Consider the following 26390-nt stretch of genomic DNA (forward strand, 5'->3'; position numbering starts at 1 on the left):
ATAATTTTCCATTTCCTCTTTGATTTCCTCTTTGACCCATTGGTTGTTCGGGAGTGTGGTCTTAAACTTCCATGTGTTTGTAGCTTTCTAGTTTTCTTTCTGTTACTGATTTCCAGCTTTAACTCTATTGTGGTAGGAAAACATACTTGGTATGGTTTCAATATTCTGGAATTTGCTAGTGGTTTTGTGACCTAACGTGTGATATATCCTCCGGTGCTCCTTGTGCACTTGAGAGAAGTGTGTATTCTGCTGCATCTGCGAGGTGAAATGTTCTGTCTGTGTCAGTTAGGTCCACCATCTGTGGTTCTGGCAAGAAAGATCTCCCCTAAACAACCCAACATTACACTTCAAGGACCTTAAGAAACAAACAAAAACTTAGAGTCTGCAGAAGGAAGGACATAATAAGGATTGAATAATAAAAATGATTCAACACATGAAAATTAGTTAAAGTGATATACTGCATTGATTGAATGAAGGATAATAAGAATGATTATCTCGTTCTTATAGAGGCAGAAAAAGCATTTGACAAAATTCAAAACTTTTTGTGCTAAAAACTCAACAAACTTGGTATAGAAGGCATGTAACTTAACATAATAAAGGTCATATATTGTCAACTAATATCATACTCAATGATGAGGAACTGAAAACTTCTCTCTAAGGTTGGAAATAAGACAAGAGGCTTACTCTCACCCCTTCTATTTCATCTAATACTGGAAGTTCTGGCCAGACCAGTTAGGTAAGAAAACGCAGTAAGAAGGACCCAGATCAGAAAGGAAGAAGTAAAATTATCTGTTTGCAGATGATATGATCATATATGTAGAAAACCCTAAACACTCCAGCAAAACGTATTAGAACTAATAAATTCAGGAAAGTTTGCAGGATACAATATAGGAAAAAAAAATTGCCTTTCTATACATACTATCTATAGAAGAAATTAAGAAAACAATCCCATTTATAATAGCATAAAAATAAATAAAATATTTAGGAATAAAATACACCAAAATCAACTCATAGTGCACTAAAGACTTAAACCTAAGGGCTGAAACCACAAAACTCCTAAAGGAAACCATAGGAGAAGAACTTTTAAACATTGGCCTTGGCAATGATTTCTTGGAAATGACACCAAAAAGTCAAGTAGACTACATCAAACTAAAAAGCATTTACACAACAGAGGAAGGGAACAGTAGAATGAAAAGATAGCCTATGAAGTGGGGGAATAAATTTTTCAACCCCAGGTCTGATAAGGGATTAATATCAACGGTATTTGAGAAACTCCTACAATTGTATAGCAAAAATACAAACAAATGCAAATAAACCAATTAAAAAATTATCCAACGACTTAAATAGACATTTCTCCCAAGAAGACAGACCGATGGCCAGTAGGTAAATGAAAAGATGCTCAACATCACGAGTCATCGAGGAAATGCAAATCAAAACCACTGTGGGCCATTACCTTACACCAGTTGGATGGCTGTTATTTAAAAACAAAACAAAACAAAAGATAAACATACGTTTTCAAGAAGGTAGAGAATTTGGGACTGTTGTACACAGCTGGTGGGATTGTAACATGGTGCATCCGCTATGGGAAGCAGCATGGAGGTTCCCCAATAAATTAAAGACAGAAGGGTCCATGCTCCAGCAATCTTACTCCAGGTTGCTTATCCTGATGAACTGGACTCAGAATCTGGATAAGGCAGGCACTCCCACGTTAACTGCAACAGTGTTCACAGCAGTCAGGTGCGGAAGAGACCTGTACATCTAACCGATGGAAGAAAAGGTGAAGGAAACGTGGTGTGTATGTGTGTACAATGAGATACTGTTCAGTGAGAGAAGGCCTGTCATATGCAAAGGGAAGAAAGACCCTGAAGACCGTTGTTAGATGTGAAATAAGCTGCAAGTCATGGGGTCGCAAAGAGTTGGACACGACTGAGCGACTGAACTGAACTGAACTGAACTGAAGCCAGTCATAGATGGACAAACACCACGTGAGTCTTCTTATATGAGGTCTCTAAAGGAGTCAAACTCCTTAGAGCAGAGAGCAGAGGGGTGGTTGCTAGGGGCAGGGGTCAGCCAGGGGAGCCATGGAGGTGCTGATCAGAAGCTAAGATGTTTCTTTTTTGCCTGATGCGTGCGTTCTGGAGATCTGCTGTTGTGCATATTAACGAACAGTTAACGAGGCTGTGCTGTATGTGTAAAAATTGGAGAAGGTAGATCTCGTCTTGTTGGACTCTACAATAAAAAAGAGAAGTAAAATGATAAGATATTAGCACAATGAAAGCAATTTTATTAATCAGAGAATTAATATAACAAAGAAATTCTCTATTAAAATGTTAGCCAGGATGGTGCACGCATGGGTGTGAGTCCTGGAGTTGCTAGGGGACCCCGTAAGCAGCTTAAACATCTAGAATCAAAGTACTGGCTCTCGATGTGAAAGATCTTTGCTGCATCCCCAACACAGAGCCCTCCAGGCTCCGTCCTGTCCTCGATCTTCCTGCCATCCCTGGGGAGAATGCAGGCACCCTGAGTTCCCAGGGAAGAGACCAAGTGAGTCCCTCCCCAGCCCCCGTCCTGCCGTGACCCTGCCTGGCTGCATGGCCTCTGTCACGTGACTCACTTAGCTTTCTAGGCTGTAAGATAAAGGGGTTGGGTGGAAGCTTGCAAGAGCCTTCCAAGCCTGAAGTTCAATAATTCCTGTTATATATATATATATATGATGATCTCTTTAGGGAAAAGCTCAGGCTCCTCGGATAGGAAGGAGGACTTCTCATGATTCATTTTAATTGATCTGGCTCTGACGGGTGCATCTGTCATGTTTCCTGGCAGGTCACAGACTTCAGGCCTCCTGCCAGGAAAGTTCTGTGGATAGCCCCATTCAAGGGAGGGGCCGGGGAAGGCAGGCAGGGATGGAGGGAGTTGTTCTCGGCTGGACCAGTGGGAGCCGGGGCTTTTCCGCGTGCCAGGGTCCAAGTATGCTGTGGGTTCCGCCTGCTGTGGCTGGGCCGACAGTGGGCACACAACGTGCTTCTGCACCACGGCCCTCTCTGAACTCACCTTTCACCCCGGCCCTTCCTGAGACAGCGGCCGCACCTTCTTCTGAATTATCCAGTGTCAACTCTAAAGTCCAAACTGGGAGCTAGTCTGTTTTCCCTAAAAGGACAGTTCCAAGTGTGTTTTCAAATGCTTCCTTCCAAAATACCTTTTTGGTAGTCTTTTTTTCATTTAGGATAAGAAGAGACAGCCATCCTGGCAGATACTCAGACACGTTATTAACACGCTAAAATGCTTCCTTCTTGTTTGATTAGTAGTTGCTGTCTCAGCTCAGCTCACCCAGGACTGTCTCCTCCTCTCTGGCCTTCAACTGAAGGACCCCTTCCTGGCACAGAGGGAGCCTCCAAAAGCCAGCTCGAGCCCCGGCTGAGCAGACCAATGGGCACTCCTGACACTCGGATTGTCTTTCTTTCTTTTTTTTTTTTAATTCAAAGTGTTTTTGAGGTCGTCTCTGGAATCCCTGACATTGATCACTGTTTGAAAATGACTGCTCGCGTGCTCTGTGTGATTTCAGTGAAGCAAGGTGAGATGGCCCCAGGGAAGTCTGAGCTCCTCAGTGAAGTCATCTCCGGGTCTTCACGAAGGCTCCACCAGTCAGCGCGGTGGGCTCTCTCAACATCACCTGTCCTTTTGCTCCAAGTAGGCTGAGTTGAGCAAGTCAACAGAGACTTTTGATTTGCAATGTAAATGATGCCATTAAGAGAGAATGTGTCCAATTCCTCCCCATCCGTTGCTGCTGATTCACACATCAGAGCTGTGTTTGGCAGCTTTTCACCTAGGACCTTTGACTCTGCAAAAGAAGCGGCCAGGAGGTCAAGTGTAAACCTAAACCGTGACCGTGATCCATGAAGGGCAGGAATATGGTAACAGAAAGAAATAACTATCAACCCACGTGATTGGGTTCCTTGTTTATAAAATAATAATTATTTTTGAATGTTTAAAGAATAATAAACATATCAGCTGCTCACAAGATCAGGCCCAAGCAGCCCTCAAAATGGCTAAGGCCAGCTCTGGGGGTCACCACCCTGAGGTCACTCCATGGGGTCACCTCCGGCCACCTGGCTCTTTCTTTGCTGTTGTGAATCTCACGTGTCGGAGCCTGCCCGCTAAGTGTCACTGCTGAGGCCACCACTCTGGATATTTACAACAGCATGTTTCAGTTTCTCAAGATGTACACAACCTATTTTCTACACAGTCTTTTTATAGAATTTTTTTTTTCTCAAATGTGTTCAGGTTTGGGACCACATTGGCATTCTGATCAAGCCAGCTCCACCGAGAAAATAAAAAAAAATACAAGTCAGATATATTCATCCTCTTACAATTACTTACCTATCACCCGGAGCCAAATACACCCTGAGAAGACTTTTTCCTTGAGTCTTGTGTGCCGCGTGCATGATTCAGAACCCGCCTCCGTACAGAGCAAGCTTCAGAGCGAGGATCCGGGGTCTCTGTTCCTGAATTTCATGCAAGTACAGACAGCGCTGCCCCATGGGACCGAGCAGCATGTCCTGGTTCTTTTTTTTTTCCTCCCATACCTGTCATATTTTGAGTGCAAAAGGAGAAATCAAAGGCAGACTCTCTCCCCAAAAGAGGGGGAGAAATGTGCTCATTTACCCAGCTCTTCAGTTATTTATCAAAGCGCGCTCCATGCAGCAGCCCACGAGCCCCGTCTCCCTGTGCCTTTCTCACCTCGATTTACACTTTGTTTATTCCATACAGCACCCTGGAGCCGCAGTCGCTGGGATGTGGCCAGAACACATGCGCTTGCAGGAGATCTTTATCTGCCAGGCTGGGACTGGGGTATTTGTCATGCAGAGATTCCCTTCGGGGGTATTTTTGGAGACTTGGAAAAATTGTGTGTTTCCCATTAAAACAGTGGGCGGACTCTGTTTGACGGGGTGATGGAAATTTTGGCTCTTGTCTACCCTTGTGTATACGAAGATTTTCCCAGAATTAGACGATGTTTAACATTTAACGTCCCGGATTTCTGAACACTCGTGATCCTCAAGAGATCTTCCAGACACCCCAGGGGGAAGGTTGCTCAGGAGGCAGAAGCCAGCCCCTCCCTGAGACAGAGGGGTCTGGTTCCCAAAGAATGAGCTCCAAGTTTTGTCATGAGAAAAAAGACTCCCGGTGGGGTTTTAAGAATTGGGGAGTGATAACCAGGAATTTTGGACCCAAATTTGAGCAAACTCCAGAAGATAGTGAAGGACAGAAGAGGCTGGAGGGCTACAGCCCATGGGGGTCGCAAAGAGACAGACGTAACTTAATGACCAAAAAACAACAAACAACAAACCAGGAGTTTGGCAGAGGTGACCAGAGGTGAAAGAGTCCCACTCTGACCCGATAATTAGCGTGCTCGTCCTTTGTCTCAAAAGGATACAAACAGAAAAATAAGTCCTCTTTTTCTTAAAGTCTACAGTTCAAGAGTCACCTTGATCCCCATTGATTCCAAGCCTGATTTCATCATTAAATTTGAACAAGAGATGCTCCAAGGGAAATCCATAATGCAAATGCCGGAACAAGAAAAAGAAATAAAAAGATGAATACTGAAGAACTGCATCCAGCCCTCTCATCTTGAGGACCATTGGTTCTCCAAGGCTAAACTCGGGGACCTCATTGTGGCTGAGGCTCATCACTGGTACCCGGCCAGCCTGTCCTGCGTTAATAGGAGGAGTAACCATTGGAGATGATCACTGTAACAATTACAGTGAATTTGGAGACACCATTGTTCTTGTAACATACTTTTCCGATCCCTCGTTCACAACCACTTGTTACTATCCTATCCTCTCCTCCCAACCTGGAGCAGCAAAGACTGTCAGGGACAGAGTCCTCTGTGAAACTGCAGTTGTGCTTGATGAGCACCTCTCTGTCACCAGCATCTGTTCTCTGAAACTGGCTCTGGCATTTTTTTAGACATAATACAAGAGAAATGACACCTGAGAGACAGAATATAATAGCATTTTTGAGAGAATGCTTTGCCTCAGTTACATGCCTTTCAGAAACAATAAGCTTTGGGGGAAGTGATGAAAATCACATTATATTAGAGCTTTAGTCAAAGTATTTATTTAGTAGAGGTTAATAAGATTTTTTTAATAAGATTTTAGTAGTATTCAGATTCCTTGTTGAATGTCACGTTTTGTGTGTATGTCCACTCAGTACAAATCTCAGAATACATTTCATTTAGGCCACTTATGAGGATTATATGTTTTGTTAAGGGTCTTTATTTGTAATAGCCAAATTCATTTAATGGTCCTCTTTTCTGAAATCTGTATTAGCTGAGTTCTAAGGAAAGCTAAATTATTTATTGTATCCATTCCGTTTCCAGATTATGTAAAAATATTAGTAATATTAATTAACTCTGGGTAAATTACAAGTCTTAATAACATAATGTTGCAAATAATTCATTCAAGCATTTAACTCTTATGCATTCTTCTATTATGTGTTGGAAAGAAATGATATAAATTATAATGGAGTGAAATAAAAATCAATCAGAAATTATGAAATTAAAGATAAGAAGGCAGGAATTTTAAAAGACCTCTTACTGGATAACCCTGCCTCTAAATTTAATTATGTCATCTCACATAAGGCCAACACCCCCTTTTTTGGAAATGAGGTTTCTGGCATCTTCTTTCCAGGCATGTGTGGGGAAGAAGAGGGTCTCCCAGCTCCTTCCCTCTGCTGGCTTCTTGTCACTGCAGGTTCTCTGGAAGCTCACCCTCATCACCCCCAGCCCTCAGGAGTTTAGGTCCAGCAAGGTTTAGGAGCCACTGCCCGGGAGAGGCAAAATGGCAGCAAAAAAATGAAAAAAAAAAAAAAAACTGAGATTTTTGAGTTAGCAGTCGAAAGCAGAGCCCTCGAAAGGTATGATACCAACATTTCCCAAAAAGTAATTGAAATAGAAAAGAAAAATAAACAGGTTTGGAACCTGAAAGAAGCCGGTTTCTACTTTCTGAGGAACACATCTTGGAACGTTAGAGAAAATGACAGGCCCCTGTCCGCTTCAGCTGTGTGTCTGTCTGTTTTGTTTGGCTGTGCAGCCAAGTCTTAGTTCCGGACCAGGGATTGAACCCAGGACCACAGCAGTGCAAGCCATTATAACCACTGGATCGCTAGGGAGCTCCCAGCGGGAGCTCCCAGCGCCTGGGTGATTGTTAGAGCAGACAGATAAGGGAGCGCTGTGGACAGCCAGCATCCTTTCTTTAACGGAGGGTCAGTGAGTGCCACTCCCCTGGAAAGATGCCGTGACAAGCAAGCAGGGAATGGGGGACATGGCCGAGGCTTCAGAATCCCAGACCCGGGTTCCCATCCTGCCCCGCTCTTTCCAGTGGACAGCATGCTGGTTTAGGGCAGTCTGCAGTCTCTTTGTCTGTAAAACAGTTCAGGATGGCCCCCACCTGGGAGAGGGTGGTGCTAATGAGGTGGGAATGTAGGAGAAATCTTTGTACCTTCTGCTCAGTTTTGCTATCAAATATAAGGTCTATTAAATTTTTTTTTAAAGTTCAGTTTTTAAAATTGAAGGAGGCATGGTTGCCATCTCATAAAATGATGCTGAGAATCAGCGAGGCTCTTTCCATGAGGCTTGTCTTGTAGTTGTACTTAGTAAATGTCAGCTAATACTGTAATATTCATTACTAGTCATGGGGCAATAGTATTTGAGAAGGTTTCTCAAAAGTTGTTTTTAAGCAAATACTATTGCCCTGTGAGTCATAATGAATATTATAATCTGATGCTTAAAAAAATTATATCTGGACAAGATAGGTGAGATATAAGATAAAGGAGTTATTTAAATAAGCATTTCTGGGGACTTCCCTTGCAGTCCAGTGGTTAAGAATCCACCTTCCAATGCAGGGGACACAAGTTTGATCCCTGATCAGGAAACTAAGATCCCACATGCCATAGGGCAATTAAGCCTACATGCTCAACTGCTGAACCTGGGCGCCGCAGCTGCAACGAAAGATCCCTCATGAAGCGATGAAGACCCCACCTGCCTCCACTAAGACCCAACGGAACCAAATAAATAAATATTAAAGATAAATAAACAAGCATTTTCCGATCACATCATTAGTCAAAAAAAACCAAAGTGCTTTCTGTTTTCACAGCTTCATATTCTGAGGTCTAGCATGGCTTTCTTTGATTGCAGTCGTTCAGAAGGTTACAGAAATCACTCAACATTATTTACAGAGGTTCCAAATAGTAAACTGTTTTTCAAATGATGTTGCAGACAGAGAGGGCCCAAGAGACCATCTGCCCTATCTGCCTTCACTTTATCAACTCTTGTTCATTATCTACAAAGTGAGATGCCCAGTGTCCCATCTACCAGCCCTGCTCTTTCCAAATCTGGGTACCCACTGGCAGCTCACGGCTCTTATGTGTGTGATGTGACTGTCTATTTGTGAAATGGCGTTTATTGTCTGTAACAGACAAAGCATGACTGCAGGCCCTGTACTAGATGGATTTTTTTAACAGCTTTACTTAAATTTGCAATACTATCCACTTCTTAAACTACAGGCTGGACACATTCAAAATCGTTGCCTGTGGGTGAGAAATGGATATATATTCTCCAGATCCTAGCCTTCAAAATCATAGTGATCTGTGTAGTTTTGTTTTGTCCACCGAAGCCCATTTCAGAGTCCTTTTTTTTTAAAAAAAAAATTGTTGAATAATGCATTTCTTTATTCAAGGTCAACACAAGATCAAGTTCATTCCAGAGATGGTCGGTCCCATATTGGAAATGACGCTGATTCCAGAGACAGAGCTTCGCAAAGCCACCATCCCCATCTTCTTCGACATGATGCAGTGTGAATTCCACTCCACCCGAAGCTTCCAGATGGTAAGGACGTGGGTGTGCATAAGTGGCTTGGACACAAGCCACTTCCTCAAGGTGCTATGGTGTGTCCTCTCGAGAAGGACTCATAGATTGTTCTGCAGTTACACGTGGTGAATATGGAGAACACTTCCCTACATCTTAAGAGAGAAGAGTCCTAGGCTTTCGTTGTGGAGGAAGCCTGTCGTTCTTAAGGAGGACTGCTCTCAGCTTTACGGAGCATTGTTCTTTGGTTTTAGCTTTCAGTTACTTTTATCTGGATTTACTTACACACTAAAATTGGGTAAAACTCTCTTTCACCCTCCTTCAAAGGTGCAGTAGAGGGTTTGATCAGACCTTACTGTTAATTTCCGACTGGCTGCTTCGTGCTGAGTTACCTCATTTTTAAGTCTAAAGTCTTTGCCTTTCTTCTTCTAAGTGTGTGCCTTGGTGTTTTCACCTGTGCAGTGAGACAGATGAAATTCCTGAAGGTATATGTAGGGGCTTTCCTGGTGCTCCAGACTTCATGCCTCCACTGCAGCAGGCGCAGGCTCCGTCCCTGTCAGGGAACTCAGAGCTGCATGCCCAAGGCCATAAATTTTCGGTCAAGGATCCTTAGCCATTTGTTCATTTTATATTATCCTCTGTTTGTACCTTCATGGACAGGTGATAAGACACCCTGAAAGTAAAATCAGGGAGAAAAAAAAAATCTCTTTGCTAAAGTAATCTGGTCTTGTGAATTGGGAAATGATCAATTTCCTTTTCCATTGGGACAGTTCAGAGTTTCTACTGACCTATCTCAGCCTCCCTGGGGGTTAGGGCGCGTGGCTGCCCCAGGGCATATCATCCTTCCCAAATCTGCTGCTTCCCCAGGGCCCTCGTTCCTGCCAGGCTCCTGGTCATCTGGTTCATGTGTCCCGTTCCACCGGCCTGGCCTTGGCTTGCTCTCTTGGCCTCGCTGGTGGGTTGAGATGGCTTATGGTTCTTCCTCTGTCTCAGCCGCAGGGTCCATCAGCTCCCCTTGACCCCATTCCAGGCTCTCCTGGACCACAGCATCTGTCTCGCCACTCGCCATATCTTTTCAGACTCCTCTCTGTTCTCGGTTCAGCTCTTGTCCTGCAGCGGCCCCTCTCTTGAAGCACAGGGCATGCCCTCTCTTCCTTGTCGGTGACATTGGGGAATATGTGTAGCTGACACATACACAGAACAGCAGGGCACAGCCGCCCTCCCCTGCCCCCCTCCCCCCGCCCAATCCAGGGAGCTTCTAGGACAGGGCTGGCTGACTGCTGTCTAATCTGCCACCAATTCAATTATCTAACCTTATTAGTCACATCAACAAGGCTTAAATTGGCTCTGCGTTCATAGCAGATGTGCAAACCAAATGGAGTGAGGGGAAGGCATGAAGGTTTTTCATCTTTACAAAACTTTACTGTTTTGAACATATGACGGAGCCTCTCTTTTGAGAGGTTGCTGTAGCTTTCAGAATGGGGCTGTAAAGAGTTGTTTCACACTCTTACAGTGGCAGTGGAGAAGCGACCTGCTGCATTCAGAAGAAATACCTGCCATTTCACTCAAGTTTAAACTGCCTCACACCATCACTGGAATTTCAAAAACATGTCTTACACGTTGGTTTTTTTTAAAAGTTCCCCAGGGCTGTTGCTCCTAGGTCTCCAGCGGTAGTGGAGAGCATTTCATTAGAATGTTCTAATACATACAGTTCCCCAAGAGTCTGCTTCTTCCTTGTCTCCATTTCTGCAAGAAGGAGCATGAATCTTCTTTCAAAATAAGTATCCCCTTTTCTGTGTCCTGGGTGTTGCTCATCCTGTCTCCCCAATGTTCGTGCACTGGGGGGTCTGGCATGGAGGTGGGATAGGGTGGCCTGGAGTTATGGGTTCACATGCCCTCCTGGTAGCCTGGGACCCTCTCAATGGCTGCAGGCAATTCCTGACCTTAATACCATTGGCTCTGGGCAGGTCCTAACAGGTACACTTGATCTGATCTGTCGTGGAAGAGCTTGGACAAGACAGGAGCATCTGAACTAGGAGGCTCACATATGTACCAAGTGGCCTTGCATTCTAGAAATCCTTCCCACCTAGAAATAATCTGCTTCATGTCGGCAGGCAGGCTTTCCTGATGGCTCAGGGATAAAGAATCTGCCAGCAATGCAGGAGACATGGGTTTGATCCCTGGGTCAGGAAGATCCCCTGGAGGAGGGCATGGCAACCGACTTCCCAGGTGGCGCTCGTAGTAAAGAACCCACCTGCCAATGCAGATGTGAGAGACACAGGTTCAATCCCTGAGTCAGGAAGATTCCCTGAAGGAGGAAATGGCAGCCCACTCCAGTATTCATGCCTGAAGAATCCCATGGACAGAGGAGCCTGGCAGGCTACAGTCTGGGGTTGCAAAGATGAGCCTTAACTAACCTCTCCCCTATCTCCCCGAGAAAAAGTGTGAAAGTGAAAGTGTTAGTTGCTCAGTCGTGTCCAACTCTTTGGGACCCCATGGACTGTAGCCCACCAGACTCCTCTATCCATGGGATTCTCCAGGCAAGAATTCAGGAGTGGCTTGCCATTTCTTTCTCCAGGGGATCTTCCCAACCCAGGGACTGAACCCAGGTCTCTCACATTGCAGGCGGATTCTTTACTGTCTGAGCCACCAGACCCTGCTCCCCAACTGAGTCCATTCTGAGCCTCAGCCTCACTAGATTTGGATTCAGAAGGAAAGCATACCTTTTTAATTCTCCCTTGGCACCTTTTTGTGAAGAATTCCATTCCTTCTATCTTTGGAAAATACAGAACTAACAGCTAAGAATTGTAGCAAACGGCCATGTGGGCTCTCAACCATTAATAAAAATGGGATGGAAAAGACTCCACAGCAAAATAGTGTTTTCGGTCACAGAGCTATTTTCTGTTCTCTTCCTGAGGGTCAGCAAAATGCTCCAAGACTTCCAGAAATTCCTATTTAGTTGTAAAAAATTATAACATGAGTAATCTTTGTGTCCTAAATGTTGCAAATTCCTGTTTGATTAATCTCTTCTTGCTGCCCAGGCTGGTTACCTTAAGCAAATAATTGAATAACCAAGTGGGTGCTGGCAGCTTCTGCCTCTTGGCGGCAAAGCCAGTGTCGTTTGCACTGTAATATGAATGTGAATGTGTTCGGTGGTGATTTTTTGTTTATTCTTCAGTTCTTTGGGGTTTTGCTGATTGCTTTGTTCTTGCTTTCATTTAAAAAATAATACTTAATTCTGTTGTTTTGGATGCTTAGAGGGGAGATTTGACCCCCAAATTAGGCTTTCGTTTCACTGAACCCCAGACTCAAAAGTGGTCCAAGAGGCCATGGACACTAACACCCTGGCCTCTGCGAGTTCTGATGACACTGAATCGTATTAATATTATAAAAGCTTTCCAGAACAGATGCGTGAGTGTGTGCATACTAAGTCGCTTTGGTCTTATCTGACTCTTTGTGAACCCTGGACTGTAGCCCACCAGGCTTTTCTGTCCATTGGATTCCCCAGGTGAGAATACTGGCTGCTACTGCTACTAAGTCACAACCCTGTGCGACCCCATAGGCGGCAGCCCACCAGGCTTCTCTGTCCCTGGGATTCTCCAGGCAAGAATACTGGAGTGGGTTACTATTTCCTACTCCAGGGGATCTTCCCAACCCAGGGATCAAACCCACGTCTCTTGCATCTCCTGCACTGGCAGGCGGGTTCTTTATCACCAGCACCACCTGGGAAGCCCAAAGATCTGCTGGTGCTGCTGCTGCTGCTGCTAAGTCGCTTCAGTTGTGTGTCTGACTCTGTGCGACCCCATAGATGGCAGCCCACCAGGCTCCCCTGTCCCTGGGATTCTCCAGGCAAGAACACTGGAGGGGGTTGCTACTTCTTTCTCCAAAGCATGAAAGTGGAAAGTGAAAGTGAAGTGGCTCAGTCATCTCCGACTCTTTGCGACCCCATGGACTGCAGCCCACCAGGCTCCTCCGCCCATGGGATTTTCCAGGCAAGAGTACTGGAGTGGGGTGCCATTGCCTTCTCTGAAAGATCTGCCTAGACTCCCATAATCCCCTTTAACCCACAGGACTTATGTGCAGGCTTGCTCCTGGGGTTCACTGTCAATGAAGACAGCCCCAAAGGCAGCCCCTGGTCTGTGCTGTGGAGCAGAGGGGCACAGCTGCACCTGTCCGAGGTGTCGCCAGCGGCAGCCACGCAGCGGACAATCCCCTGCCAGGCTACTGCAGGTCTGGGCCTTGACTATAGGTTCCTGGGTGTTTCATAGAAGCTTCAAGGTCACTGAGCTGCCTGCTTGTTAGACCTAGAGGGATGTGGGGACTTTATTGATAGGATGTGGGCTGTGGAGTGCCAGAGACTAATTAAGTGTGTAATTAAGTTTACAGAGCGGTTAGGCCAGGGGAATGGAACATACGTCAAAATAGTGGTGTGTCTGAGCACAGGATTGAAGGCTGAGTGATAGATCTGGGGGGGCGTCAGTTACTTTTCAGGTGTCAACCTGTAAGCACGGAGCCCCAAGGGTGTGGGAGAGCAGGGCGCTCTCTGCTAAGCCTGTGCCTTCCTCTTGGCCGTGTGATCCACAGTTAACTGACTTTCACCCACCCTACCCCAGCCTTCTAGTCATGCTAAAGAGAAGGACGTGGTTCTGCAACGCTGTTGGCTTAGACAGTTCCATCTGGGGGCACAGAACAAAAGAGAATCTAATTTCTGGAGCTCTCTAACACCAGGGGATGGTCTAAAACCTTGGTCATACCTCCAGGATCTTGTGAGATGCTTTGCTCTAAAAAACACAAATTAGGACAAAGTGCAGCCAGACAGGCAGGCCCAGGAGATATTGTGGGTTTGGTTCCAGACCACCAAGATGAAGGGAAATCTCAACAAAGTGAATCGCATGAATTTTTTGGTTTCCTAGTTTGTATAAAAGTTGCGTTTGCACTATACGGCAGTCTCTTAAATGTGCAATGCCATTATATCTAAAAAAGCAATGATCATACCTTAATTAAAAACAATTTATTGCTAAAAAAGTAAATTTTATTGCTAAAAAATGCTAACCATCATGTGAGCCTTCAGTGAGTCTTAAAGGCTGGTGGAGGGTTTGGAATATTGCAAGAATTACCAAAATGTGACACAGAGAAGTGAACAAATGCTATTTGATCAATGGCATGGAGAGACATGCTCAAGGCACAAACCTTCAGTCAGTGAAAATGCAGTATCTGCGAACCGCAGTAAAGCAACGTGCGGTAAGAAGAAGCCTGCCTGCACTCAGGTTTTCTTGAAGGGTCAAAGAACGTTTTGCTAATGTGCTTCGCTTCCCGCGGTCCTAGAGCTCACCTTTCTCTCTGCTATTGACCCATGTGGTGAGTTACCGGTTCCAACCTTCCATCCTGGTCCTGCCTTGCTCTGACATAACCCCAGATCTCTTCTATAAACGTGTCCCTGGGTACCTGGAGAATGCAAGCCTGGTTTTATACATTTTAAATGCAGTATAGCAAGAATGGTAGGTCTAACCCCCAACAGCCATGATGCATCCCAAACCAAGGAGAGCTGGCTTTTTGATTATCCTGTCCTGAGACCTTTCATTCTGTGATCTCTTAAGTTAGAGCCAGTAACTCACGGTTCATGTTGGCACTGAGCGCTGAAAGCAATGGTTCTTTCTAAGTTACTTGAGTCGATGTTAATATCATACACTACTCCTCTGAGCATAGCTCCCTTCAGCCTCCACTGTGTTCAACTTAACAGCAAGCCTCTGAAAAGCCTGATGTTTGTGCGTGGCCTCTTACGTTTCGTATTCTCGTAGGGCCACGGTATCGGGTGCTTAGAGACGCTCTGTTCAATATTTTAAGTTGGACACCCTGTGGATATTTCTGTAGCGATATTAGCATTTCAGAAAAGAGGGGATAATATAATGATTTTGCTCATCACATGAGTGAGCCTCTGTGACCTTCCGAGCAACACAGTAAACCCTTGCTAATTTTATCCCAAGCATAGAGAATCCTGTTTCAAATTACCAGACAGCATGCCTTTACAAGTAAGATAATAAACATGATTTTTAGAAAACCAGCCCTGCTCTTTCAGCAAACGTACTTTCTCCAGTTTATTTGGACAGGATCATTTAATCCTGATGATGATAACCGTTCATAGCACAGGAGCGAACGGATGCTGGTATATTCGGTGAAAATTGACGAAGGCCCTGGAATTTGAGGCTAAGCTGCAGATCTGTGGAACTGAATCCTCGCTGATAAATGGAACAGGGTCTCCAGTGTTTGTGCAAATTACAGAGTTTAGACTGGAGGTTAGTGAAATTAGAATCAGCTGTGTTCTTCTGATTTCCTTATCATTCATCCACTCTTTTTAGAAAACATTGAATTCATCAGTCAAAATTTGATAAGCAGCCTACTTAGGGAGCTGGAGCTTCCTCTGTTGCCCTTGTTCTGTGGCAACGAGGTTTGTGGATAAGCAGAGAAAACATGCCATTTCCAGAAAGGAGACTCTAAATTCAAGTACTTTCTGATTAACTAGTGATGAGCAATTTGAAATGCTGGTATGTGTTTGCCTGTGTTAGGATAAGGTATGTTTTTCTTCACTCTCTAAGCCTTCTTTGTTGTATGCTCCTTAAACATGTGTGGAATCAAATCGTGTGTTTTAATTAAATTTAGACTTACTTTACCTCACGATGGCTTCTTCTGAAGAATCAGCACTCACCACTTAATCGTTGGCATCCCCGTCATGGTGCCATCATGGAAGATGGGGCTGCCTTGAAATGCAAACTTCTGATCCAGTAGCAAGCCATTTCTCTTGTGCTAGTCTCCAGAAAGAACCACCTTTTGCAGAGGTTTTTTTTTTTTTTTCCTGTAAAGAGAAGAGTAATAGTGGGTTAGTATCCAAGTTGTTATTATATAGTAAAAGTCATTCTCCCGAGACCTCAGGTGAACCAAAAAAAATGCAACTCATTCTCTCTTCTTCAGTAGAAAGAACCACCTTTTTTTCTCTGTTCCTAAAATCTCTGAACTTCTTAAGCCCAACAGAATCAAAGAGGGTGTTTACTGTGGGGGGGGGGGGGCGGGGGGAGGAGACAATGGAGCAGATCAAGAAAAGAATTGCAGGGATTTACTGAAGTCCCAGTTTTTGTGATGTTGCTAAGTCCTTGATGTCAAGCAAGAATCAATACTTCTCTCCAGTCCTGTTTTAAGCCTTTGTTTCATCCATAGCATGATAAAATTGTGACTTCAGGCAGCATGTCCCGATCAAGGTCGTGCTTTGAGGCTGCTCCTTGAGTCTCCCCAGCCCCCTTGCCTTCTGCTTCACAGGGGTATCACTGCAGGTATTGCTGCAGCAGTGGGGCCCCAGGTCCGCAGAGCAGTAGACAGTGTTGGACGGACCAGTCGCAAGCACTGCAATGAGTGTGTTCGCCACTTGGCTTGTGTGGGCAAGGTTGTATCTTAGCAACCTACTGGCCCGCTCCTTGGGGGCCCTATTAAGTCCTCCCGAGCTCCAATTTAACACCGACTCTATGCAATAATTTATATGTACACAGCATATTCATCCCATTAGAGCATCCATGCCAGGTGCTATCCTAGGGGTTGGGAATACAGCAGAGACCAATAGAGAAGAAAAGTCTTCTCGTGCAGCTTAAATTCTTACGGAATCCCGATAACAGTGGGGGACTAGGTGCCTGGGGAAGCAATGTCTGAGTGTGTATTGTAAGGGGATTCCACTAGAGGTGATCGTACTAAGTGGAGTAAGTCAGAAAGAGAGAGATGAGTATCACATGACATCACTGATATGTGGAATCTAAAATATGGCATGAATGAACTTACAAAACACAACAGATTCACAAACCAAGAGAACGGGCTTGTGGTTGCCAAGCGGGAGGGGAGTGGGGAGAGATGATGGGAGTCCGGGGTTAGCAGATGCAAACTGGCATATAGAGCATGGATACACAACAGGCATGGGGAACTGTGTTCAGTCTTCTGTAATAAACCAGGAAAAGAAGGTGAAAAAAGAATATATACTTGTATAACTGAGTCCCCTTGCTCAGCAGAAATTTGCACAGCATTGAAAATCAGCTCTACTTCAATACAGTTGTTTAAAAGGAGGGTCCCAGAGACCCTCGCATACCTGCCAGGTCTGCTTGCTTTGTGAACCCTGAATTCAGCCCTTGTTTCCTTTGGGTGCAGTGTGGGTGCCTCATCTCTCAGGAACCAAAGCTCTCGCAGCCTCTCCTTCCTGCCTGTCCCACATCCATGAGTAACTGCAGGGACCCTCACCTGGCCAGAATCCCCGTACTCAGGTGGCTCTGAATTGTGGCAGGGATGGGGACAGGGCCGCGAGGATTGAGGAGGGTGGGCACATCCATCCTTATTACAGGAGTTGTTTCCAGCCTGATCAGCCACGGAGTCCGTGAGTTCTGTGAAAGCATTTTGGAGATTCGCTCCTCCCCAGAATTTAGAGTTGTCCTGAAAGAAAGAGACAGACAGACCATCAATCCTGAGGGTCCTTTCCCACCATAATATGCTGGAAATCCAATCAGAAGCTTGGGGGGATCCAAAGAAAGGCTTAAGGTGTCTGCTGGTCTGACTTAAACGCATTGCCCCTCTTGTTTTTCAGCCTGTTTGTCATCCAGGATGAGCTATATCACTGGGATCCATTAAGGCGTGGCAGGGAAGTGGCCCTTTGCCTGTTTTCAGATTGCAGAGAACTCTGCTGCCAAGTGACACAGCGTCTGTTCTTTTCCAGGAACCGAGGAGCTATTTTAGTTGTTACTTGTTCATAAAGATGAAGTTTGAGACTTTTTTCTATGTTGCTCCTTGATATCTTTTCCCCTTACGATTTCCTTTTCTTTCTCTCTCTGGTGCTACTCCTGGGATCAGAAGATGCATTGAGGCTTCATCAACCAGGGAGGGAAATGAAAGATTCCCCCTGTGACAGGGGCTCATCAGAAATTCCCAGGGGTTCAAGAAGGGCACCTCTTAAACAAAATCAAGCTTCAAAGGTGCAGGGCAACTCTCCAATGACGATCTGTCGGCGATTTATGTGTTATTGACGCTCAAGTCATGAGATGAAGTAGCCACCGTGCTGATTATTTACACTTCCTCTGTTTAATTACAGTTTGAAAATGAGATCATCACCAAGCTGGATCATGAAGTGGAAGGAGGCAGAGGCGATGAGCAGTACAAAGTGTTATTTGATAAAATGTAAGTGTTGATTAACAGTGGAATTTATGTCAGAATGGAGACAGAGAGACTGTAATTCGACAACAATGAACTTTGTAGCCCAGAAATAATTAAAAAGTGTTAATGATGGACATATTTTAAACTGTGCCTCAGTCCGGTTTCTTTTTCTGAGTGTGATTAACAAGGTATGTGTAATTATTTTTCAGCCTCCTGGAGCACTGCAGGAAACACAAATACCTCGCCAAAACGGGAGAGACTTTCGTAAAGCTTGTCGTGCGCCTGATGGAGAGACTTCTGGACTATAGAACCATCATGCATGATGAGAACAAAGAAAATCGCATGAGCTGCACGGTCAACGTGCTGGTGAGTGAGAGCTTAAATATCCCATCTGTCCAGGAAGTTGGGAGATGAACCAAGAATTTCAGAGCTTCGGGACAGCTGGCCACAAGGTTTTGCAGGGCAGTGTGTGGCTTCCTTCGCTTGTTTCCTCGTCTCTTGCAGGGAATGAAGAAGGGAGGACTGTTTGCAGATCTGCTTTTTAAGCATGTCTGCCCAATAAGCACGTCTGTGCAACCATCCTTGCTCTAGATGTCTGCACAGTTGTTCTTCCCCTGGCTCAGAAGATAAGAAGATCTGTCTTGCTTGTAACCAGGGAGCGCCCTCCCTGATTACAGATCCTAAGTGGGGAGTTTGGGTGTGTTTTGTTTTGAATACCTATTGATGGCTCTGCTGGGTCTTTGCTGCCGTGCGTGGGCTCTTCGTCACTGGATGCGGGCTTGCTCTAGTTCCAGCGTGAGGGCCTCTATCGTTGCGGAGCACGGGCTCCAGGAAGGGAGGTCTTCAGTTGTTGTGGCCCATGGCTTTAGTTGCCAGCCACATGTGGGATCTTAGTTCCCAGACAGGGCATCCAACCTGTGCCCCCTGCATTGCAAGGCAGATTCTGAACCCCTGGACCACCAGGGAAGTCCTGCTAAGTGTGTTTGTTACTAGGATCCTTGTAAACTGCGGTGGGGGGAATGGTGGCCTCCGAAAGAGATGTCCACATCCTGATCCTCAGAAATGTGAACGTGACCCTATTTGGAAAAAAGGCTCCTAGCGGTTGTGGCTCAAGATCTTGAGATGAGACCAACTGGGTTACCCAGGTGGGGCTGAGTCCAGTGACAGGTATTCTTAAGAGAGAGAAAAGGAGATGACAGAGACCCCAAGGAGAAGACCAGGTGAAGTAGGAGCAGAGATGCCAAGGATGCTGCCCCAGCCAGGAGGTCCTGGAGCCACCACAGCTGAAAGGGGCAGGAAGGATGCTTCTCTTGGAGGCTACGTGGCCCTGCTGACACGTGGATTTCACACTTGAGCCTCCAAAATGGTGAGAGGACGCAGAGCTATTGTGTCAAGCCACCAAGATGGTGGCCATTTGTGGCACAGCCACAAGAAACCCGTGTGTGGCCACATGAAGGCTCAGGTGAACTCGACCACCCCCGCCCATCGGCCTCTGGCACAGCTGCAGTCACTGGACTTGGCCGGGTTCTGAGGACACCCCGTTCCTGACACAGTCGTGGTGCATCAGGCAAGGCTACAGGGCGAGGAGCTTTTAGGAAGCTTTACAACAAACTCAGCGGCTGGGAGTGGTTGGCAAACCTCATGGCCCTAAGGAGCCACGTGACCCCACGTCTGGCTCCAGAGTCCTCTGCCTCTCTCAGCATCTTCCTTCTCTGTTTCCCCCTTAAGGAGACAAACAAACAGCCTTTTCATCAATTTCCCCTGCCTGTCCCGACGCAGGAAGGCCAGGAAACACTGCTCCTGGTTTCTTCCCTTTACTTCCCTGGATTGTCCTCATCACTGCCCAATCGTTGGACAGCAGGTGGAAGCCCTGCCCTGACTTTCCCTGTTTGTATGGACTTGTGGGCCCTTTGAGCTCATGGGAGTGGACTTTTGTGCCAAGAGGAGCAGGACACATCATTCATTCTTGAAAATCACCAGAGGGGTTTGGACTAAAAAGTTAAGCAAAAGGGAATACTTTTTACCTTCCTTCTTGAGTATCAACATTGAATCTGAGCTTTGCCACCAAGAGCTGGCCACTGAAAGCTTGTGCAGTCTCAGCCCTGCATTCTGGGGCAGGCCAATCTGTTTTGGCCAGTGATACACAGTTCGAGAGCAAGTTTTCTTTTCCTTGAAAATCTAAACATGGGGGACTTAAGGTTTCTGGTCCAGTGTGTAAGGCAGCTTGGAAGTGGTTACCCCCATCCTCACTATGAGAAGAAAAGCTGCCAGACTGAAAATCAACAACTCTTCTTAGAGTCATCATCTTAGATCCACTGGGAAAATGCCTGCTCCCCAATTTGGAGAGACAGGAGGATACAGAGAATCGCAGTTCCCTGCAGCAGAAACTGCTGCTGGAGCCACAACCTGACTCCTTTTAACTAGCACTTTCAACAGAAAATTACAAGGTGTCTTAGAGGCAAAAGACACAGTTCGAAGTATCAAAACATCAGATCAGGACTTGGACTTAAGATTTTAGAATTATCACACTGGGAATTAGTATGTCATGATTAACATGTTAAGGGCACTAATAGAAAGAGTAGACTTTATGGGAGACCAGCGTGTCAGGATGGCCGATTGGACAGAGGACCAGATGGTTGGATGGCATCACCGACTCAATGGACATGAGTTTGAGTAAACTCTGGGAGATGGTGAGGACAGAGAAGTCTGGCGTGCCGCAGTCCATGGGGTCATCAAGAGTAGGACATAACTGAGCGACTGAACAACAGCAACAGGGGAAGAATAGGTAATATAAGCAGAAAGATGGGAGCTCTCAGAAAGAATCAAAGAGAAAAATGCTAGAAATCCAGAACACTTGCAGCATGAAGAATGCCTTTGGTCTCATCAATAAACTGGACATGGTCGAGGAAAGATCAGTGAGCTTGGAACGTCTAACTACATTTGCATGTGCTTCGTAAGGGTCTTGGACCGCTGTCAGAAGTGGGCTTCCATCTTTGAGATCTGGCCCACACCGGCTGTTTGCCTCTCCACCCATCTGTAGCCTGACTGCGCTGGGGTGGCAGTGAGCTCTGCCCCAGTTAAGGCCTCGATCATTTGCTCAGAAATGAGCCCAGCTCTTAGCCCCCTGCCTTCTTTCCTCTGTCCAAAAGAATTTACTTTGGTGATGCCAATGTGGTTAACACAAAATAGAAATCAGCATTTTTCTGCATGAGAGAAACAGAAAACTTTTCAAAATCATTCCCTTCCATGGACATCCTTTTCTGGTGCATCTCTGATCTTTAAGGGGATCCAGAGGCCCTTTTGTGTCCTGAAGGAAGAATTATTATTATGTTGATGAGGTTTCCAGCTTTGATGTTCGACTACTATTAATCTTTGTTTCAAGCACAATCTTTTTGAGTGCACCAGGATGCAAAACCTGGTGGAGATACGGTGATGAGCTCGGGCCTTTTACCAGAATCAGAGTCAGGGTCAGAACAGTAAGCGTTTGTGAGGACACCTGAGCTCAGAGTTCCTGGCGTTGTAGCCTGCGTTCTTCTCTCGTCCTGAGACTGTCTGATATTGTTCACGTCCTTCGACTTGAAACATCCTGAATATTCCCACGAAGAGTCAAGTGTTCTGTTCTTAACCATTTCCTGGGGAGGATGACATGGATTCCAACCTATCACGATTCTTTCACTTAAAAAATATAATAGATCTCTAGATTTCAGAGAAATATAACTAGATTTTTACAGGTAGACGTTCTGTCTCATAATATTCACTGCTAAGATTACATTTAATCTTACAAATATATTTTTAACCTCCTGGTCCATTTTTACCTTTATCTTGGTACTTTTCTTATGAAACAAATAGAGTTTCATAGAAGCAAATATGTCTTTCTCAGTTCAGTTCAGTTCAGTCACTCAGGCATGTCCGATTCTTTGTGACCCCATGGACTGCAGCGCACCAGGCTTCCCTGTCCATCACCAACTCCTGGAGCTTGCTCAAACTCATGTCCATTGAGTCAGTAATGCCATCCAACCATCTCATCCCCTGTCGTCCCCTTCTCCTCCCGCCTTCAATCTTACCCAGCATCAGGGGCTTTTCCAGTGAGTCAGTTCTTCACATCAGGTGGCCAGAGTATTAGAGATTCAACTTCAGCATCAGTCCTTCCAATGACTATTCAGGACTGATTTCCTTTAGAATGAATGGTTTGATCTCCTTGTAGTCCAAGGGACTCTAAGAGTCTTTCTATCTTTAGATGAATATGAAGGTATAAACATATGTTTAGAAAAATATAAAATGTACCCAACTGATTACTAAGCAGAAATTCCCTTGAAATCCTAAGGTTAAAAACCAAAGAACATAAAATATATTCATCAATAGAGAAATGTAAGCCCATTGCCAAATTTCCATTAGAACCAGTGGTATTATCCTTTTTTTATGGAGTTGGTGGGACAGTCTAAGTTGTGTGGGCTTATTAACATCCTATTCTTTCTATCACTTAAAAAGATAAAAAATAAGAGACAGAGGCTATTATTCTGGCCAGTAGCCTAAGTCCTTTATTTTTTTAATTAAACTTTTTATTTTGCGTTGGAGCATAACTGATTAACAATGTTGTGACAGTTTCAAGTGGACACCAAAGGGACTCAGCCGTACATATACATGTATCCATTCTCCCCAGGCTCCGCTCCCATCCAGGCCCCCGCATGACATTGGGCAGAGTCCCCGTGCCATGCAGTAGGTCCTTGTTGGTTATCTCTTTTAAATATAGCAGTGGGTGCCTGTTTATCCCAAACTGTCCATTCCCCTGCCCCTCCCCACTGGCACCTGCAGGTTCATTCTCTGAGTCTGTTTCTTGGGGCTTCCCAGGTGGTACTAGTGGTAAAGAATCCACCTGTCAATGCAGGAGATGCAAGAGATATAGGTTCGATCTCTGGGTCGGGAAGATTCCCTGGAGAAGGAAGTGGCAACTCACTCCAGTATTCTTGCCTGGAAAAATCCCATGGACAGAAGAACCTGGTGGGCTACAGTCCATGAGGCTGAGACGAGTTGGACACGACTAAGTGACTGAGCACAAAATAGACAAACTTCTACCAGCAAGTCTGTATACACAGTGGATCACAGTTCCCACTGGACAACATGCAGATTTGTAATGAAGTAGAATTTCATCGTCACCTTATAATCACAGTTTTCAGTTACTGGTAGGTGATTTTGTTGTATGTCCTCTGGCTCGTCTACGCAATTATCATATCTACGCCAGAGAGTAGTAAAATCATTCTTAATTTACAAACATAAGTCAGGTACTTTGTGGCCCCTTTATAAGGTTAATTAAGGTGTTTCCAACTAGAAATCTGAAAATCTTATCATAGGATGTGTCTCAGTTATGACGGAGTACAAAACTGAAATGCAGTGAAATGCATGTGCTCTGAAAGATTAATACATAGCGCTGGATTGGAGTTGGGAGACTTGTCCCAGTGGGGTTGCTTGGAGAAACACAGCTGGCAGCGCTGGGGTCAAGAGAGGACCATGGGGGTGGGGGGCCCAGAAGTGGGGCCCCCGCTGAGCAGTGTGAACTTTTATACAAGGAACTCGAAAGTTTTATATAGAAATTGGAATTTGAGATGAACATCCTTCGGGTCTAGGGAGGTTTTGAAGTCCTAGGCAGGGAACGGAACTCAGCGCAGGCAGGAAATAAAGACATTTCCATATCTCGGAGAGGAGTGAAGGTCGCATGATATCCCTGTTGTGAAATTGTAGAGGAGAATGATCAAAAGCTTCGGAAAGGATTAAAAATGGGAGGGCAAAAGAGAGTGGTGTGAAATCGTAGCTTGTAAACACTGGCGAGTCAGAGCTGGAAGTGAACAGCTCATCCTTCTCCTTTGATGTAGCTTGCCTTTGTTACGTGGCTCCCAGTTGTCAGCCAAAAATATCCTCATTACCCGAAACCAGGGGACACTCACAGCTGAGAGGCTGCAAAACGTGGAAATCTCGGTGCGTCTCTCTAAATGCGCCCCCTTTTACTCTCCGCATGTATTTAGCATTTCTTTTCAGACAGATCGATCGTGGAAGCAATGTCTTTTTTTGGCTAATGAAATAAAAGAGGCTATTTCATCTTCCTGGATAATTGCATGCGTTTATGATAGTGATATCCACTAGTTATCTCGGGCCCCATTCTAGAGGGCTCACTTCGTGTGCAGGTGCTGAATTTCACACTGAAAGTGGCCGTGGTGTTTCCATGCCTTAGACCTTGTTAGGTGACTGTTCTGTACCTTTCTGGTGGCCTCATGTACAATAAAGATTTTAAAGTGTAGAGATTTCTCATAAAGAAATGTAACTGTTTATGAGCAATGTTCATGCTCATCTGAAAATAGTCTACAATATGTAGAATTAGGGCTTTCCTGGGGGCTCAATGGGTAAAGAATCCGTCTCCAATGCAGGAATCTCAGGAGATGCAGGTTCAGTTCCTGGGTGGGGAACGATCCCCTGGAGGAGTGCATGGTGACCCACTCCAGTATTCTTGCCTGGAAAATACCCTGGACAGAGGAGCCTGGCGGGCTACCGTCCATACGGTGGCAAAGAATTGGACGTGACTGAGCACCCCACTCCAGTACTCTTGCCTGGAGAATCCCATGGATGGAGGAGCCTGGTGGGCTACAGTCCATGGGGTCGCTGGGAGTCGGACACGACTGAGCGACTTCACTTTCACTTTTCACTTTCATGCATTGGAGAAGGAAATGGCAACCGACTCCAGTGTTCTTGCCTTGAGAATCCCGGGGATGGGGGAGCCTGGTGGGCTGCCATCTATGGGGTCGCACAGAGGGACACGGCTGAAGCGACTTAGCAGCAGCAGAGTACACATGTAGAGTTAGCCCATTGTCGCTAGTCGGCTAACTAGCCTTCCTGTCTGTCAGTGCTGTACACAGGGTGTTTTATTAAGCAGTAACTGGTTTTCTTACTGTGTTTTGGAAGGCCTGTGTAGAACAGCACTTTCCAGTAGAAATTTCCTGGTGATGGAGACTCGCTTATGTGCACTCAGGACACTATGCAGGGGCCCTGGCTCCATGTGGCTCCTGAGCCCTCAGGGTGTGTGGCAAGTGCCATTGCGGAATCGAATTTTTAACTCCATTCAACTTAAATTAAGTTGACTTTCTCTTTGAGTACATATGATCTGTGGCTATTGTGTCCAATCAAGTTACAACAGTGTGTTGCCTTCTTATGGCTCTTGGTGAGTGAGGCCAGACCCAGCGTGCTCTAAATCATGTTGATGATGCTTATTCCCAAGTGAATTGTCTCCCACTTCTAATGAAAGTATAGTGGTTACGAATGGTTAAGATATCACGTCTTTGGGTAATGCTTTGTTGTAACTGAAAACAGGTGACATTCAAATGACAGAAGTAGATTTAAGCCATCATGGCTTTTTTATCTTTTAATTTCTAAAATTAGAATTTTTTTCTTTTTATTTTATTGAAATATAGTTGATGTACAATGTTGTGTTGGCTTCAGGTGTACAGCATAGATTCTTTTCCATTGTAAGTTATTACAAGATGTTGAGTATAGTTCCCTATGCTATACGTAGGTCCTCGTTGGTTATCTATTTAGATGTGGTGTAGATACACAGTGGACTATTACTCAGCCATAAAAAATGAACATTTGCACAACATGGATGGACCTAGAGATTATACTAAATGAAATAAATCAGATTGAGAAAGATAAATATCCTATGATACCATTTATATGTGGAATCAGGGAAAAAATGATAGAAATGAACTTATTTCCAAAACAGAAATAGATTCACAGACATAGAAAACAAACTTAAGGTTACCAAAGGGGAAACATAGTGGGATAAATGGGAATACAAGGATAGAAGGATAAATGGGATAAATGGGAATTTGAAATTAGCATATACATCCTACAGTATTTAAAGTGCAGAAAACTTATTCATTAGAATTTTTACCCCCACCCAAAAAAAATGAAGAGCAATGTAAGCGATTTCTGCATTTTATATGGATTTTTGGTTCAGATCCAAAGAGTTGGGTCTGTTTGTCTTTAACACAAGTTGAAGAATTGTGGATTTTTAATGTGCACGTGATACCTTTTATAGAACTGGTTTTTTAATATAGTATTGTGGTTTGATTTCTTTCAGAATTTCTACAAAGAGATTGAAAGGGAAGAAATGTATATACGGTACGTGAGCATCAGGCTTCTCTACACCCTTGATCTGTTGATGATAATTGCTGTCTGTCAAATCCATGCTAAAAAGTATTTTATAATCATAGGGGTTTATCTTGTAGAAAATCATGAAGGCTGGAGTTTGAATTTGGTGGAGATCCTGGAAGTATTGTCAAGCCTAGGGCAGTGTGTCCAGGCTGATGTGGAGATT

At 44.9% G+C, this 26390-nt stretch overlaps 1 protein-coding gene across 2 annotated transcripts in view; it reads left to right on the forward strand.

The window, feature by feature from the left end:
- Positions 1-26390, forward strand: part of DOCK1 (dedicator of cytokinesis 1) — a 560513-nt gene that overhangs the window by 462874 nt on the left and 71249 nt on the right. For both annotated transcript variants that reach the window (XM_061403980.1, XM_061403979.1), the window contains exons 33-36: positions 8733-8881; positions 17970-18055; positions 18241-18397; positions 26154-26194. In XM_061403980.1, coding sequence (XP_061259964.1) covers positions 8733-8881; positions 17970-18055; positions 18241-18397; positions 26154-26194 — 433 coding nt within the window. The remainder of the gene's footprint in view (positions 1-8732; positions 8882-17969; positions 18056-18240; positions 18398-26153; positions 26195-26390) is intronic.

This window comes from Bos javanicus, chromosome 26 (assembly GCF_032452875.1).
Source record: "Bos javanicus breed banteng chromosome 26, ARS-OSU_banteng_1.0, whole genome shotgun sequence".
In the NCBI taxonomy this organism is placed as follows: Eukaryota; Metazoa; Chordata; class Mammalia; order Artiodactyla; family Bovidae; genus Bos; species Bos javanicus.